This window comes from Vanessa atalanta, chromosome 5 (genome assembly GCF_905147765.1).
Source record: "Vanessa atalanta chromosome 5, ilVanAtal1.2, whole genome shotgun sequence".
Classification (NCBI taxonomy): Eukaryota; Metazoa; Arthropoda; class Insecta; order Lepidoptera; family Nymphalidae; genus Vanessa; species Vanessa atalanta.
Genome location: NC_061875.1, coordinates 4,214,774 through 4,233,120, shown reverse-complemented (window position 1 = coordinate 4,233,120; position 18,347 = coordinate 4,214,774). Strand labels below are relative to the sequence as shown.

The 18,347-nt window shown below is 30.4% G+C and overlaps 1 protein-coding gene across 2 annotated transcripts in view; it reads right to left on the bottom strand.

Moving 5' to 3' along the window:
• LOC125064270 (elongation of very long chain fatty acids protein 7-like) overlaps window positions 1-18,347 on the bottom strand; it is a 47,934-nt gene that overhangs the window by 1,606 nt on the left and 27,981 nt on the right. The window contains exons 1-5 of one of the 2 annotated variants that reach the window (XM_047671224.1): window positions 8,336-8,353; window positions 3,609-3,751; window positions 1,910-2,100; window positions 1,152-1,232; window positions 571-870 (exon numbers count right to left, since the gene is read on the bottom strand). In XM_047671224.1, coding sequence (XP_047527180.1) covers window positions 571-870; window positions 1,152-1,232; window positions 1,910-2,100; window positions 3,609-3,705 — 669 coding nt within the window. In that variant the 5' untranslated portion in view covers window positions 3,706-3,751; window positions 8,336-8,353. Of the gene's footprint in view, window positions 1-570; window positions 871-1,151; window positions 1,233-1,909; window positions 2,101-3,608; window positions 3,752-8,335; window positions 8,354-18,347 lie in introns of those variants that run through there. The other variant, XM_047671225.1, reaches the window with a different exon arrangement.

Genomic DNA, 18,347 nt, shown 5'->3' with positions numbered 1-18,347 from the left:
AAATATTGATGCTTAAATATAAATTTTAAATATTTTATAATACGTCTTATTTAAAGACCCGATTATTAAAATATATGAAGGATAATCCAAATTCAATATTCAAAAGTAGGTCTGTAAAAATATTTAAGATTCAAGTTCAACTTACAACAAAATCTTAAGATGATGTTATTGGTTCCAGTAAACAGGAACAAACTTGTTATTACGTATCCATTGGTAATATAAGTAATTAATAATAACTGGGAATTATATTATTAAAATAGTTGTTTCTCAGCTGCTTGTGGACATTTCACTACTTTAATTGCTAATAAAACTTAAATGGTTTAGTTGGTTGTAGGGCTTTGTGTAAGCCCGTCCTGGTAGCTTCCACGCACTCGTAAAACATTCTAACGCTGAACAATAATACCTAGTATTGTTGGGTTCCAGTTTGAACAGCGAGTGTGTAAGTAAGTACAGGGACAAGAGATATAACATCGTTATTTCCTAAACTATAGGCAATGGTGACCATTTACCACCTGGTTGCCCATTTCCTAGTCGGCCTAGCTATTTAAAATAAAAAAGGTACCATCTCACCATTTGCAATGTTGTGATATATTTCTTCCAGAATAAGAATTTCTGGTATTGAGGTCCCATTGCCGCCAGCATATAATATGTGTACATTATTATATGAACGAAGGAGTTGATGACTCCTATCAGAGTTCCATGACCTCCAGGATAGTACTTGGTCGCTCCCCATGATATCATAGGCATCACGGTGTGGTGGTACAAATGTAAAAAGGTGATCTGACGGTCTTTTTTTCGTATAACGAAGAACACCGTGTCGAGTAGTTCTGACATTTTCGCAAGGAAATATATGTAAACACCACGTGCCACCTAGAATATAAAATAATACTTATAAGACGCAGAGTCCAAGCACGGACGTGTATTTCAGATGACGAATTGTTGTTGAAAGGTCACACTCTAGGGGATTGTTTTTAATATTCATCGAATATTCTAAATTATTAACTATTTATTCGTCTCACGTGGCATTTATTTATTGTTCATAACATCACTATTATAAATAAATTTTAGACTCAAAGTTAATTATATTTTAAATAAATAAATAGCCATACAAAAACTTCTACTTGTATTTTAATAAATTAAGAAATATTTACCCTTAACGCTTCAGGTGTCGACGAAAAATCAACTGGTTGACATTTCCAACTATAAGTCCTCAACCAACCAGCGTCGAGGCCCTGAAAATATAAATTACAGATTACAGAAAGAACACTGTTGATTTTAATTGTTAATCGTTTGATGTCCGCTATCTCAAGTATTAAGCCGGTGTATGAACTACGTTAAAAGATTTCGGCCACGGTTAGCAATCTCAAGAGAGAATTGCCATAGCTGGATATATTATAGTTCATAAGTATATTTAATATATAGGTTGGCTGACGAGCACTTGGGCCACCTGGCAATGTAAGAAATATTAACCATTCCTTACATTGCCAATGCGCCACCAATCTTTGGAACTAAGATGTTATGTACCTTGTGCCTATAGTTACTCTGGCTCAATCACCCTTCGAACCGGAACTCAACAATTCTGAGTACTGCTGTTTGGCGGTACAATATCTGATGAGTGGGTGGTACCTACCCAGACGGGCTTGCACAAAGCCCTACCACCAAGTATCACTATTCCTTCACTCCCATAATCCGATGGAGGTGAATCTGACACGTTTTGAAAGAGTTTAGCTGCCGAACTAACGACTATCCAAGGTATGGGAGTAAACATAATTCGAACTTCTGGACTCCGGGCTGTTACTGAGAATTTTTGTAAAGAAAAACCCAATTCAGTCGTATTTTCAGTCCTATGTACATTGATAATTATTTTAAAAATAAAAGCAGATTTTATCCATTTAAATTGAATACTCACCTCGTAAAACAACCAGCAGCTAACTAAAACTTGTATAAAGTTATAGACCACTAACGTCTTCTGGAGTTGAAAGGGTTTTTTGTCGGCCATGTAACGTGGACCCCATTTTAGTGTGAAGTATAGATACAATCCTATTATGGTGAGCCCTGGTATCGGGCTTTTAATGAGGAACCAATCATTAGTTCGAGGATCTGAAAATAGAAACGGCATTCATTAGTAAAATAATCATTGAAAATTCTTGGTAATTTTTCGAAATTTACTTAATATTTTTTGAAAAATTACGCCAGTAAAGACTCGAAATACATGGTACGAATGATATGTTATTTGATTATATCGATAAAAGATTTTAATAGTAATAACTTGACTGTTGATAATAATAATCTTGAACCTTTATAATAATAAATTGAATCATTAATCTTTATAAAAATAATTTGAAATTCAAATTTATTAATTTTATCTTTAGGTTGAATCGTAACTTTAAAAAAAGAATGGAACAAAAAAAACCTATAATCAAAACATATAATTAATTCAAATATTATATTATATAATATTTATTAATATTACTCTGATACGACGTATTGATAAGTTGCTCATTCAAACGTATCTTCGTGCGGATGACGCAATAAAAAAAGAAAACGAAAAATAATAAATACGAAAAAGGTCCAATATTTCGAATAAATTATTATTTTACAGACAAATATTAATTTGTTATTAAAATCAGTATCACGGAAAACGTCTTAAGTACTTGACATGGACATAATAGGCTTTTACCTTATCAGCTTAAGTTCAAAATGTTAAATACGGAAATCCGCTTTAAGCCTTGACCATTAAATATGTTTACAAAAATATACCTTTTTTGTATTTCGTTTCACTGAAATATATTAATAGATCGAAGCAACATTAACTTTTTTTTTAAGAAAATTTCAAAATAATATGACCAAAAAATGATTTACAATGTTTTTCATACATTATATAAACATTTTCTTAAGTTTTTTTATATAAATTTTGGATATAAGATAAAGATTTTTTGCTGACGCCAAGAGGATTTCCTAAAGCAACAACAAACGAAAATTGCTGTCACATAATCAAAGTTACGTACTATAAGCCGTTAAATATATGTATAAATAATGTTTCCTTGTTTTTCTCGTGTGTTTTTGTATGAAAATAATTAATTCCATTTAACTTTATATAGTTTTTGTTGGCACGCTAGTAGTATCAGATTGTTTACAATAAAATCAAGAGTATCGCAACGCGGTTTTAAGCAATTTATTAATATTACTCTGATAAAGTAGCCGATCCTAAATGGTCGTATCTATTTATCAACATGTTTTTTACAGCTTTTAGAAATATTACAAGATTAAACTATAAAAGATTTTTTATAATTCAAAAATCAATAAACATATTGATTTATTATATCATGTTTTAACTTCCTATAAAAACTAATTAAGCTATGTTATTCACCATGAAAAATATCCATTAAAGACACACCGATACCGAGATATTACTGTGTGTTCAAAATATGTGGTTAATTGTACAGCAGCATCCAGAATACAAATAAGTATGGTTGTTCATTTAGTTTGATTGGCTTTTACTAAGCTAGCTTATGGAAGCTGAGGATAATCTATTTTTAAATTAATAAATTAAATTATATTTTTATTATTAATATCGAATAGAATTAAGTTAAATAAAAAATATTTACCTGCTAATTCAACAAACAGGCGGTTGTATGTTTCCGCGAATGAATTGTTCGAGACCGCCATCTTCTCTCCGCTCGTATTTTCAATTCCAACTGTCATGAGAGGTTTTCACGCATTTTACTGTTGACTATCCGATTATATAAACCTGAAAATAAAGAATAAAAACTTTTAAAAATATTAAAAATAATATTTTATTTAATACTTTCTACCAACAACATGGTCAATAAAATTTCGGTTCATTCGGGAAACCCAAAAGCGAAATTATACATACTTATAACTAAATCTAAATAAAAATAGAAAGAGATAGATTATTTGACGGCTATCATAAGCTAGAAGAGATGAGAGCTATGACTGAAAATATAGATGAATGGAGCAGAAATATGGACTATGTCGAACCCAAACAAATGAGATAAGGGGCGGCGTATCTGCTGTCATGTCTAGACACGCGGAAGCGTGTCAGCCAAGTTCTAGTATAGCAGAACTGGCGTGCAGCACCGTGTGTAATATTACACGAACCATTTGGAGCCACTTTTGACCTCCTCATAACTCAAAAACTATTTGACATAAATGTGTCAAATTTGGCTCATATATTAAGACTCGCGAGATACATATGTGTTCCAAATTTCATAAACGCATTTCAAATGGTTATTTAGATATTAACGTCTAAAAATCGTCATTTTTATCACTGACTGACCTATAGATCAAAACTATAACCTACTTCCAGGTGACCTAGAAAGTTCAAATTTGGCATGCAGGTAGATAATTACGCCAATATAAAGGAAAAAATCTGAAACTGGTAATTTTTTATCATATTATTATAATTTTTCATTTTATTGGATCTATTAGGAACACTTATATATTTAGTTCCTGTAATAACTGTAATTAAAAAAAATTATGTAAGAACCAGCAATCAAAACTTATGACAGCCGGTCTTAATGTGGATTTTAAGGTCTTCACGTGAATATATAACAAGTTGAATACCACCCTTAAGTTTTTTAAATCCAAATATTTCCGTTTTATTACTTATGAGTATAGCCGACTTTCGTATTTATTACGTTATTAACTAGCATTTAGTGCACATCAATGGCGCAAAATCATTATACTTAAAAAAATAATAATAATAGGCATTTCGGTACACAGCCGGAGCAGCGGGATAGGAGCGTTGCGATTAAACCTTAACGCGGACGTGTCTGAGCGAGTGGCAACTAGTGCTGGGAGTTTTTTTCAGAAACGGTTTTAAGAACTAGTTACTTTAAAAAGAACGAACGAACTGTTTCTGGATTTAAAACGAACGAGACGACACTCGCCACCGGCGGCCTTCGTTTTGGTACTGCTTCGCGAACCGGTTCCTTTCACGTGTAACTGACTAAGCACTCTATTTTGATCGCCGTAAGGACTATTATTGTATGAATATTAAACCATTTATAAAGAACTACTTTGGATTTGAAGTAACGAATATGCTACAATGAATCTTATTTCTATAGAAATACAATACAAATTTGGTTGTAGTAGAAAAGACTAAATCGAAAAACCTGTTTCTTGGTACCGCTGCGCGAACCGGTTCCGATCACGCGTAACTGACTAAGCACTTTATTTTGATCACCGTAAGGACTATTATTGTATGAATATTAAACCAGTTATAAAGAACTGCTTTGGATTTGAAGTAACGAATATGCTACAATGAATCTTATTTCTATAGAAATACAATACAAATTTGGTTGTAGAAGAATAGACTAAATGAAAAAACCTGTTTCTTGGTACCGCTGCGCGAACAGGTTCCTTTCACGTGTAACTGACTAAGCACTTTATTTTGATCGACGTAAGGACTATTATTGTATGAATATTAAACCAGTTATAAAGAACTACTTTGGATTTGAATCTTATTCCTACAGAAATACAAATTCAAATTTGGTTGTAGAAGAATTAAAAAATTACGAAACAAAAAAAAAAGTTTTCGTAGGCGCTTATTATTTTTATATTACAGATTTAGTATTAACTGCTTATTAAATTACAAATAATTTAAAAATATTTCTTAACTTTCTGTTTTTTTAAATGCAAATAAGTGCGTGACGTAGAATTAATCCAAATAAATTATAAAGTCGAAGTCTATTTTTAAAATTATATAATATGACTCCAGTGTTGAATATACATTATTTCAGTAAAGTATCGTAAATATAGTAAGTTCTCGAACCTATGAAAACAAACCGGTTTTTTTTATAACCATTTTGAAGAACTGTTTTGTAAGTGTAAAAAACCGGTTCGTTTCGTTTTACATAAAATCTGAAATGACCCAGCACTAGTGGCAACCGCGCTCATAAGAATTATTTCAATCCCTTCCGATGGAAGCTGCCTAGTCTATTCGACTGCATATTTTTTGTTTGAGTATACTAGTATACAACAATAAAATAAGTTTCGTGAGACTGTAGTAGAGTATGTATATCGTAACTGGAATGATTTAAGTTTGTACTCTAGCGCTACAAACGGGGATCCTTATTGCTTGGAAGAACAGTATCGAGCAAGCATGCTGATGTCAGTAAAGGACTGGTGAATGGATTCAATGGAAAAATAGAGAAGATACATTGGGGACGTCGATAACAGCAATAGCGCACGTAAAATAACAGTTTAATTTAAACATACTTTAATTTGCGAACTAGAAGTCAAAACCAAGTTACAGATATTAAGTATTGTACATATATGTTCAAAGGAAACAATTCTCTATTTGCTTAGCATATTCTACTACTATAAACAAATCACAAGGCCTTCGCCTTGACGGTGCTCTTTTCGACATAGGCTCCTCTATATTAAGTAAAGAGCAGGCTTACGTTGGCCTCTCTAGAGTTAAAAACTTAGATGGAGTGCATCTTATCAATTTAGGTCCAAGTCAAATCAAGACACAAGAGAGCTCTATTGTAGAGTACAACCGTTTGCGCACGTTATACCACCCCTACTTGGGCAAATTAAGTATAAACAGAAAACGCGTAAAAAAATTCCGGTCACTGAGTGGGCAATTCACTCGAACATTTCAGAGGTACCTACAAGAACAATAAGAACGTATAAAAAAAAAGACAATTATACCCCGTAAACATAGGAAAATAGAATAGTTTAACAAAAACCATTTGGTATTAATTTTGTTATTAATAAGTACCTACTAATAATTTATACAAAAAGTAGTGATATCCCATCAAAAACATAAATGTAAAAATGAGAGCCAAGTTAAATATTATGATATATACCTTGGTTGTTGTCTTCAACGACAAAAGAAGTGAGATCTAAATTTGTGCCAAGTTAAAAAGTCCTTTCTGAAATTTATTTATAACTACATAAAATATCATTTCTTCTTATAACTTGGGGTAATATATTGTTGCCTAAGGTCTGACTTGGCTAGTTCTTATATGTTTATAAACACAAATTGTAGTTTGTGTTTAGAATAACAAATTATAACTCAGAACATCTAAAAAGAATGGAGGACAGGTCAGTATTGCTTAGTTAGTATACGTACATTAAGAGCTGCGATGGTCCAGTCTCTAGAAAATATGAATCTTAACCAGGTATTGCGAGTTCATATCCAGACAAGTACCATTGAATATTTGCGTGCCTAATTTGTGTTCATAATTCATTTGTAACAGGCTTAGAACTTACGAAGGCTATAATATAATTCGTATATGAGAACTAGCCAAGTCAGACCTTAGGCAACAATATATTACCCCAAGTTATAAGAAGAAATGATATTTTATGTAGTTATAAATAAATTTCAGAAAGGACTTTTTAACTTGGCACAAATTTAGATCTCACTTCTTTTGTCGTTGAAGACAACAACCAAGGTATATATCATAATATTTAACTTGGCTCTCATTTTTACATTTATGTTTTTGATGGGATAAAGGCTTAGACGTCAGATGGAATGATTACTTAAACTTACAAAATACTTCTAGAGGTATTTATAAACAATTTAGTTATTAGTTACAATAATATCATCGTAGTTTAAATCTCTATAGTTACATTTAGGTAGCATAAAATATGAAACAATTTTTTATTCCGCTTTTTTTTTTAACATCTTACACTTACTGTACAAATACACTCATTCATTTTTTATAAAATCTGTCAGATTAGATATCATAATCGAATTGTTATTAAAAATTACGAATTCGAAAAAACTAAGAAAAACTATGTCAAAATTGTTTGTCGCTTTCATGATACGTTATTTTAATTTGTTGATAAATAGCTTATAATTTACCCTTAATAACATAGCACAAGGTTATAGCTTCCTTTTAGCCTATAATAATCAAGTGATTTTTACTCCTTATTAATAAAAAAAAGTATTAAGATTCACAACTTAATTTTATAAAAAATATTTGAGTTTCCTTTGGAACTAAAATTTTCATGAACCAAAAAAAAATTTATTATAATAGCCTTATTACCAGAAATATAATATAATTTTCATTTATAAATATTAATAATTACTATGTACAAAACACTTAAAAATATGATTATTAATAGTATATTAATAATTTATGGATTATGTTTAAGAATATTTTCCCTTATATATTTATGTTAAAATATTCTTCACTTTAATGTTATAATTTTCAAATATAGATTAAATTTAGATCACCAATTCATTTAGTAGTACTAATGTCATGATTAGGATAATAACTATCACCCAATTGAACATTTCACTCCTACATTATTTTTATAACACATATTCGTTCAAAATATATAATAAATAACTTACAATGGTATAACTAACACATAACTTCCCGAATTACATTTTTATACGTGCTTCACTTATTATTAATAGAAATACATTGGTCATCCCGACACACGTCTTCACTTGAATAAGGCTTTGACGCAACTGACGCCCCTATACCCCCGTTCACCCTTCGGCGCCATTTTGGTAACGCGAGATAGCAAGGGTAGCATAATGTACGGGCCGATGCAGTTTGAAGCAACACTTTTTTACGATATAAATTTTTGTATCGAACTTCATGAAAAATAATAGATTAATTTTTTATGTAAAATACTCATCCTAATCCAAATCAAATAAGCTCTTATAAAAACTTTTGAATCGTCTGCATGATAACTTGAATGCCAAGCTATCTATATGGTTCAGAATATATGTTATATAGAGAAATATCTGGCAAGAATGTTATCTTTTTCGCATATGAATTACATCTACGTATCCATATGTCCTACGTGAAAAAATCTACGAATACATTCGTTTATAATTTATACATTTTTGCATTGAGACTTTATAAGTATAGAAAATTAAACAAATATTTGAAATCTTACTACAAAAACTATTATTTTTCCCCTAGAACAGTCAAGCCCTACTTAATGTTAGAGCTGTATGTAAACCCATCCGAGCAAGTTACGGCCCATCATCATTCACCGATATTTAGTATTGTTATGTTCTGATTTTAAGGCCCATGATAGTAAATACCTTTCCCAAAGAAACACGGGTCGAAAAGTGAAAAAAAAATTTGGGCCTTCCGTCCGAAATCTTTATTTTTCTAATAAAAAGTTATACCAGCTAAAGAGACCCCAACCACTAGCCAAAGAGACCCTAACCAAAAGGACCCCTGTTCGTAACAATAACTTAACAATTATCTTTAATAATGATTTTTTGTATCCTATCCGTCTGACCGATGTAGCATTTTATAAACGTCTATTATTATTTTCAGTGTTCCTATTTAAATTTTACTTTGAAACAATAAAAAGTCACAAAAATATCGGATAACGCTTGAATCTTTAGAGACTTGTATGTTTGTTTGTTGTAGGTTTTTTTAAAAAAATTAATATTTTTTTAAAACATTAAATTAAAACAAAATAATGTTTTAAACGTCATTGCAAAGTTATTTCGATCAGAAAAAATTACATTTGTCAAAAAGATCAAATTAACTTGTACAGGGTATATCATTTATCTCGTGAGGTTATAAGCATTCGAAAAATGTTATCGTAATATACAACATACAATTAAAGAGATTATTTTTGGTAGACTTCAATCTATCGTAGTGAATTTCAGTTAAACGACTGACAGTAGCATAATTTAGCCGAAATATTATTAAAAAAATCGTTCAAATATTATTTCTTCATACTGAGCAATACTGTTGACTGTTATTCGATAACTTTTAAAATAAAATCGATACCTTTGCCTGTTAAATATACTGCTATATACACAAAACATTTTGAATTCGTCCCAATTGTACTTAAAGCAACAAATATCATGATTATATAAGTTATTTTAAATAAGTCGAAAATAAATAACATATTTATAGAATACCTCCTTCTTGCCAATTACTAAATTAAAAGCCCGCGTTAAAATTGATATTAAGTACTCGATAAATTATTATATATATGATAAAAACGGATTGAGTTGATTGTCTTAGCCAGGATAAATAATGTATTAATTGTATTAAATAACATACGAATATATTTTATGTGTCGGAAAAAAATAAACTTGAATTCCTTGCCGGTTCTCCTCAATAGAATCTACATTCCAAGCTACGCGAACATAGTTAAATCTTTTAATATTTCGATTCAAAGGTGCTTGTTAAATAAGCGTATCAGTGAAAAAGTACAATTTCATTAAATTCATTTTAAAACTTTCACATCTGTCAGTGTCTTTATAGTAAATATGTGAAGTTGGAAGGACATACTATTTTTTTTTTATGTGATTTGTGACGTAATATATACAAACATAGCTAATCGTGTATGAACGCAATTCGATTCTATTATAAAAATAATTTATATAAAATATACAACTATGTATCTATATTAATAATTTCGTACAGGTCTACGATAGACCCGATCGAAATCTATCCACAATAATAGATCATTTAAAAATAATGATTTTTTAGTCTACAACATATATCCGCAAAATTCGTATAACCGAGATATTTCGATATTAAATCTATGAAATTCAATGACATGACAGTTCAACGGGCGGCGATGTTTGACGTTTACGGGTACATTCAGAAAGTATGTTCCAAATAATAATTTCGTGCAGGATTAAGCTTGACACGATGGAAACTTATACATAATATATTATAGATTTACGTTTATTAAAAAGTTATATGAAAAGTAAATAATTTTAGTTAGTTTATTTCACCCGAGTGAAACCGTTTTTTATCTATAATAGTATTGTATAATTTTGTCATTGTTTTGAAGTGTATATTTTATATAATCTGCCATCAAAATAACCAAATATATTTATTATTTTCCAAGTGAGGTCGTGTTTTTTATTCGAGGTCGTATTAGTTTAATGTCGAGAAACAAAGAAAACTTCAGGTAAATATCATCCATAGATAATTATCGTGAGCGACCTCGATGATCTTAAAATTACAATCGCTTAAGTATAATTAATGAGATTAAACGCGTTAAACATCATCGGGGATTCCTTGCCTTGTTAATTTAATAATTATTGTAAATAATAACGTCATAAATAATAACTTTTTAAGTAGCAATAACTCATTAGAAGTAAATATATTATAAAATTTAAAAATACTCGTGAAGTAAAGTTTGTATGCTTAAAGGACATTTTATAACGAATTACAGATTAGATTAATACACACATTAGGAATGAAACGATTGCATCTTGGCCTTTTTTAATGAAAATATATTATCTGATGGTAAGATCACCAGTGTTATAGTGTTAGGAACCATTCCTAACATCGCCCTTCGTCCCTTGCGCCTGTTACAATGGCTCACTCACCCACAAAGATTAGTACTGTTTTGTAATATAATATGTGATTTATGGTTGGTACCATGGCTTTGCGCATTAATTTATATTTGAGATAAATAAAAATCGGTTAAAATTCTTTCGCTACTCCTTCACGGAAGAATTTTTTTCCAAGCCGATAGTAGGTTCGACTATCAATAAGTATCAAAACAAATCCTGGCTCCTCTTTTAAATAAAAGATAAATATTACCGTAGACTGAATTCCACAAACATTTAAATTTATTATATATGATTGAATCAAATTACTGGTTATTTCTGAGAAAAACGCGTGTTATGTAATATATAGTGGTATTTAAATCCGTTACAGCATGTCAACAATAATTAATTCCTACTAACTCAACGTTTAACTTTAGAACCTTTAAGCCGTTATGATAAATAGTATTCGAAATAGATTCGAGAACTTTATTTGAATATAATTAATTCAAATAAAGTTTGATTAAATAAATTGACATAAGCCGTCAATATTAATATATATCTGAATGTTAGCAAGACGTTTAAATTTAGAACGTTTGAGCCGACAACTTTATTTTAAAATTAAAAATAATAATCGATAAATCGATAAATTTATAGGACACCAATGCTTAACCAAAGATCGCTGATTTAAGCTCAGGCAAAATGTAAAGAGTTAAGTAATTTATGTATGTTTAAAGTCACCTCAGTAACCTACGTGTTTGTCAGATAAAATATTGATACAAGTGGAGTGTGTACACCAACCCGCGCTGGAACTTAAAACCATCTTCTTAATAGGAGACCTTTTACCAGCATTGGAATATTTACGAGATATTATTTGTATAGATCTTATAGTAGTATAGATAGATAGATAAGTGTTCCATCTTCGTAGGTATAAAATTTATACAATAAAAAAAATTCATTAATTAATTTTCAAGGCATTCGGACCTATATTTTTGAAGATCTCGCGATGACTTTTATTTCGCATACAGTAACGTACGTAATTAATTACATAATTGTACCTCGTTAATAAGCTGTACACTAGCCCACTCGCATCAGTGCATAACTGCCAATTTTGGAAAAGAAATTTAGGGCATAAAAATAATGAAAATAGAGAAAAAAATATAAGATATAAAGTTAGAATACGCTCCCAGGAACTATAGCATAGTTATGCCCTATGTACAGTACACTAGCTCACTCGTCCACCACGATAAAACATAATAACGAATATGTTTGATATAATATACAAAATATATTGCAATAAAGTTAAGCGAATCAGTAGTGAATTAATATAATAAGCTCTGAGCTGAATTTTTATCCGGTTTCCTATACATGTTGCTTACTGTGGAAAATTTTAGAGTAATATAACTTCTTATATAATACCTATAACATGACATACCATTTACATTTTGTTTATACATTTATTGTATTGATTTAATCATTAAAGTATGGTATTTTAAAAAAAATTACGCCCCTATTGGTCATTCACTATAATTCTATCAAATAATAAAAAATCTAATCGTTAAATCCGATTTTTTATTATTTTTATAAGTTGTTAAACGTTTTGTAATGAATTGAAAAAACTGTTTATTAAATATTAAACGATGTATATTTTTTAAAACAAAAAATATATGAGACGATTCAAAGGTCGATATATGATCCATACAGTAACTCAAAGAAATATAAAATTTCGCTAAAAATCGTTTAGATCATAAAAGTCTTATAAATTCAAAATAAAGCTGTGTACCAAACAGCTCGATGATCGGTTATCATCTTTCGGATGTATACCATAAAAAAATTTATTTGAGAGACATTGAAATGTTGAGCGTCATTTCATAGAATATGACAAAAAAAAGACAATAGATAACCTAATGAACCTGAATAAAACTAGCAAGCGTCTTTATTTTACATGGGTTATATTATTGACATTAAAAATGCCAAAATTGAAAGATGGCATGGAATAATACAAAGGTGTGTGCACTTTAAATCGTTTACAAGATATAATTTTGTTCAGCCCAGACCAACTTTCCTCTTGAGGAGATGTTTTGGAGCTGATACCACCATTCGTTATCGATAAACATACGAGAGAATTTCATCCGAGACGTTGGTTATGAACGATATTTTCTTTCATAATCGGCTAAGCAATTATTTATAAACGCACACGAAAATCAGTGGTACTAAACGTTAGTTAAGATTCGCATGTTCTAACCACGAAAACAAATTATTATTTAATTTTATATGACTTTAACTTAGGTCACATTATTTATTTAATATACATTCTAAAGCTATTCCAAGTATTTTATGTAAATTTATTCTTTTAAGTTTTTTTAACATACTTTTTTTTTTCTATACAATTTTACTTATATTAACATCACTTCTGCTTATGTTTTTATAGTTAAATACTTTATATTAAAATATATACTGATAATAATTAACTTATATGTATATTAAGTTAAGATCAGACATTAAGTTAAGATGTATTTGATTGTATTGTTAAATAAAAATAAATAAATAATTAGGAGACGAGCTATCCTTACCTATAGACACTTCTTTTTTATAATGAAATAGTTTGGTGGTCAGGCAAATGGACCCCCTGATGGTAAGTGATCACCACCACCCATAGACGCTGGCGTTGAAATAGAAATATTAATCATTCCTTACATCTCTTAACCACCAACTTTGGGAACTTAGTTATTATGTCCCTTGTGTCAATAGTTACCCTGGCTCACTCACTAAATACAAAGTATTGCTGCTTGGCGGTAGAATATGTGATGAGTGGGTGGTATCTACCCAGACTGGCTTGCACAACAAATTAAGTTATACTGCAAGAAGTATTAACCACTCCTTACCAATGCACCTAGCCTTCGGATCTGAGATTTTATTACTCCGTCATAACCTATCGTAACATTTACTCCCCACTCTCAATACATAGAATTGATACAAAGAAAGATGCAGGATATATTTAAAACAAAGAAGGTGTTTATTGAAAAATTTCTACATAAAAAAACATATACTTGGCAATGAACTTGCTTAATCGAAAATATCATCGGGTCATTACTCTCACTATCTCATTTACAAACACTCGCATTACATCAATTTGCAAATGCACCTATGTGTAACTTTCGCAATATTCATTCATACCTGCCGTAAAGCATCTTACACCGACAACAGACCAGGCTTATCTGATCCATCCCTTCTAAATATCATACAAGAAGCAGATGAAACTAAAAGTTCTTTCGTACTGGTCGTTTTGTCGACCAAGCAATATTTAGTTTGCTGTCATATGAACTTATTTATTTTGTAATAAGGTTTAAATTTACATGGCTGCGACGTTAAGTCCACTTGTTTCGACACTGCTTCGGTCCGCTGCGTGTCCTAAATACCGCGCTCCACAGAATACCGTTCGGAAATCCCACTCTCACTCATATTACAAAATGATGCGTAGGTACATTGGTTCAGTATATATATATTACGGAAAAACATAAATATATATTTACGCGATAAATCAAACATTCTCAATATTATCTCTTTTATTTAGTTGAATGATAATATAAATCTTAGTAACGGTTAAATCCGATGTGAGTTAACAGATATTAATTTCATAAACAATAGTTCGATAATATCGATATTAAAAAAAAAAAAACAATAAGATACGTTCAATTCGTAAATAGCGCGCACAATAGTCTTGAGACTTGTTCGATGGAATCAACTAAAGAATATAATGATAATATTAACTACACGATAAAACAAACAATTCTATTGTGATATACGCATAATTTCCTTTAGAAGGCTCAGAGATACTTTGCGTTGTACTTTCACTGTCTCGTAATTTTAGGTAGCTATTCGTACTTCATGTCCTAAATCTAAACAAAAACATAACGACACTATAACTATTGTAGTTCCCCGTATTGGAGATGAGAGACATTTCTGTAATTTTCCCGCCGAATGTATTTTCAACTGATCTTCTCTGATCAGATCATTTGGATATCGTCTACAACTCGTTAAAGTTTACATATACGAATTTTACTTCGTAAAAAAATGTCATTATGAATTGATAATGTCATGGTACCAACAGTGACGCTTACCCCACGAATATCAATTATAAACGTATTATATTTTATTACGTTAAAACATATGCCTACTAATACTATTTCATTATCAGGGTAAACACCACCAATTTATGTATTATTCTAAAACTTTACTGCAATACTGTGTGAGTATGTTCGGATTTCAAGACTGAGTGAGCCCATTGTAATTACCGACTCTGGGAAAATAATAATTGATAAGCCTGTTTCCTACGTACTAATATCTACGTCTTATAAAGGTGACTACAAAAAATCCCTTGTAATTATTAATAATAAAAATCTTAGTTTAAAATATAATACATTATTGCTTTTACTAGTGCAGGTAAAACTAACTAGCTCTATTTTTTTTTGCACAGAGGATCGGAAATAAGATTCAACGGCGAAATTTTGCTAGCATCCTTGCCACCGTTCACGCGGTCATGATTTGTAGAGGAACTATTTTAATTTTTATTTCTATGCAATTATGACCTTGTTGTAAATAAATCTTATGAAAAATCTTTTAAAATAATTTAACGTCTGGCTTTCTTCATAATTACACATAATTATTAATGATAACCAGTATAAATAATAATAAAAATATTAATTTTCACCCAATTCTGTGGTAAACATTGTATTTCAATTTTCAGTGTAATTACCATAAATTCGCTAATAATATTGCCTAACATAATCTGAAGTAGATTATTATATACGTAAGTTTTATTTTTTATTTATTAAACTCATAGAATAATTAATAAGAGAAATGGAAAATCAATTCGTTACGAAGTATAAACAAAATTAAAATAAGCAGTCAATTTACAAATCAAAACTTTACGTTTATATGCATAGAGTTGAATTTATTTTCCATACTATATATTACTATCTCGAAAACCAGATACGAGTATAATACCAGAAACACATAGTTTTACGCAATAGGCATTTTAGTATGTCATCGATATTGATCACGAATCAAGTTTAGTTTCTACTAGTTGTTATTAGACAAAAGCCTCCCATGGGTCAAATACATGTAAAATGTTACATTCATACTAAATTAATTCGTATTGGAATAGACTACACGATACTGATTTTGAAGACTTAATTTCTAGATTACTTGGAGACAGTATAAACACGACATCTATAATATTTTATATGTTCAGGAATTCCATTTACATTTTTTACATTAGCAGCCCGTAAATGTCCCACTGCTGGGATAAAGGCCTCCTCTCCCTTTGAGGAGAAGGTTTGGAGCATATTCCACCACGCTGCTCCAATGCGGGTTGGCGGAATACACATGTGGCAAAATTTCGTTAAAATTAGACACATGCAGGTTTCCTCACGATGTTTTCCTTCACCGCCGAACACGAGATGAATTATAAACACAAATTAAGCACATGAAAATTCAGTGGTGCCTGCCTGGGTTTGAACCCGAAATCATCGGTTAAGATGCACACGTTCTAACCACTGGGCCATCTCGGCTCAAAGAAAGTCCATATTAAATAATAATAGAAGATAAGAAAATAATTTACATAGTACAAAGCAATTTGGTAAACGCTACCAATATAGAGTTAATAGTAGCGCTCAATTAAATTTAATTTATATTACGTTTTACGATAGAACAGAAGCAAGTAAATTGAAATGGCAGTAAATGCAAAATTACATTAAAAATATTTGAATTATTTAATTTAAATTCAGATTAAATTAAGATAAAAATATCGGGAACAAGATATATTTTTAAGTATTTTAATGAAATAATTATTTGTGTAGTTTCTTTTTAAGAATACCGGTTGCATATCGGTAAAGTATTTTTAGTTCAATTCACAATAATTATCCAATACGTACTGACGGAACTATATCCGTAATTCTTTAAAAATAATCAAGTGTAGTGATGAATTTTCGATATTAATAATGTTGATAGTATTACATTATACCAATGAAGAATGTTTCTTTCAAAAATACTTAACTGATATTCACTATTTCAAAATATTCGTATATATTTTAATATTTTTACATTCTTTAGAAATGTATGTGTAGGTACAATAAAAACCCAAAAGGAAAGCTAACTGCGAAGCGAACTGGAAAGCTAACTTTATTATCGATAAGCAATTTATATAAAATTCACGTAACGTAACGTCTACTCCAACGACCAACCCGTCGTGATAGATATAAAAGGTATCCTATTTTTCCCCTGAAATTTAAGCTTGTTTCCCATCAAATTCCATCAAATCCGATTCAGTGATTTGACTGTGAAAAAAACCAACAGAGTTACTTTCACATTTATAAAAGTAACAAAGGTTTTAACAACATTTGAGTTCAAGATCAATAGACCTAAGGGTTTCACTCAAAGGTTCGTCAAAATTTTAAAAAAAAGTTACGAAATACATAGTATGCCTTATTTCACATAAGTTTTAGGTCAATAACAAAATATTTAAGGTGTGATGGTAACCACTAACCATTTATTTACCACAGAGCTTAAACCACAAGTTTGAGCGATTTGACCTTAACCGAAAACTGAAATGAGTATACTAATGATGATCATATATATGAATGTTGTGGCCACTGAAGACCAGCAGGAGACGCCACAGTTATAACTTAGCTATATTCTTGATAATTTTTTGAATATTAGTAGTTAGGGCTAATTCGTTAGTCTGGAGAGTAACTTTTGAGATTCTGAGCTCATAAAGAGAATCTCCAAGTTGTCATCAAAGAGTCATTAAGCAGTTATTAATTTTTTTTACCGAGAAGTTCTGTGTCTGAAGGCTAGAAATTGTAATTGCGCTTTTGGATTTCAAAAAGCGTATTATACAACCGTTAGTACCGCACCTGAGTTCTTTTTGGTTGTGAACATTTTGAGACCCAATCAGATTATGCACCTGTACACACTAATGTTTTATGCGCAGTTGGCAAGTCTCTCTTAGAAATTATAAAGTAGCGGAAATCGTTCTGAAGGATATCATAACCAAGACCGAGCAGAGCAATATTTTTAAGATTGAATGTAT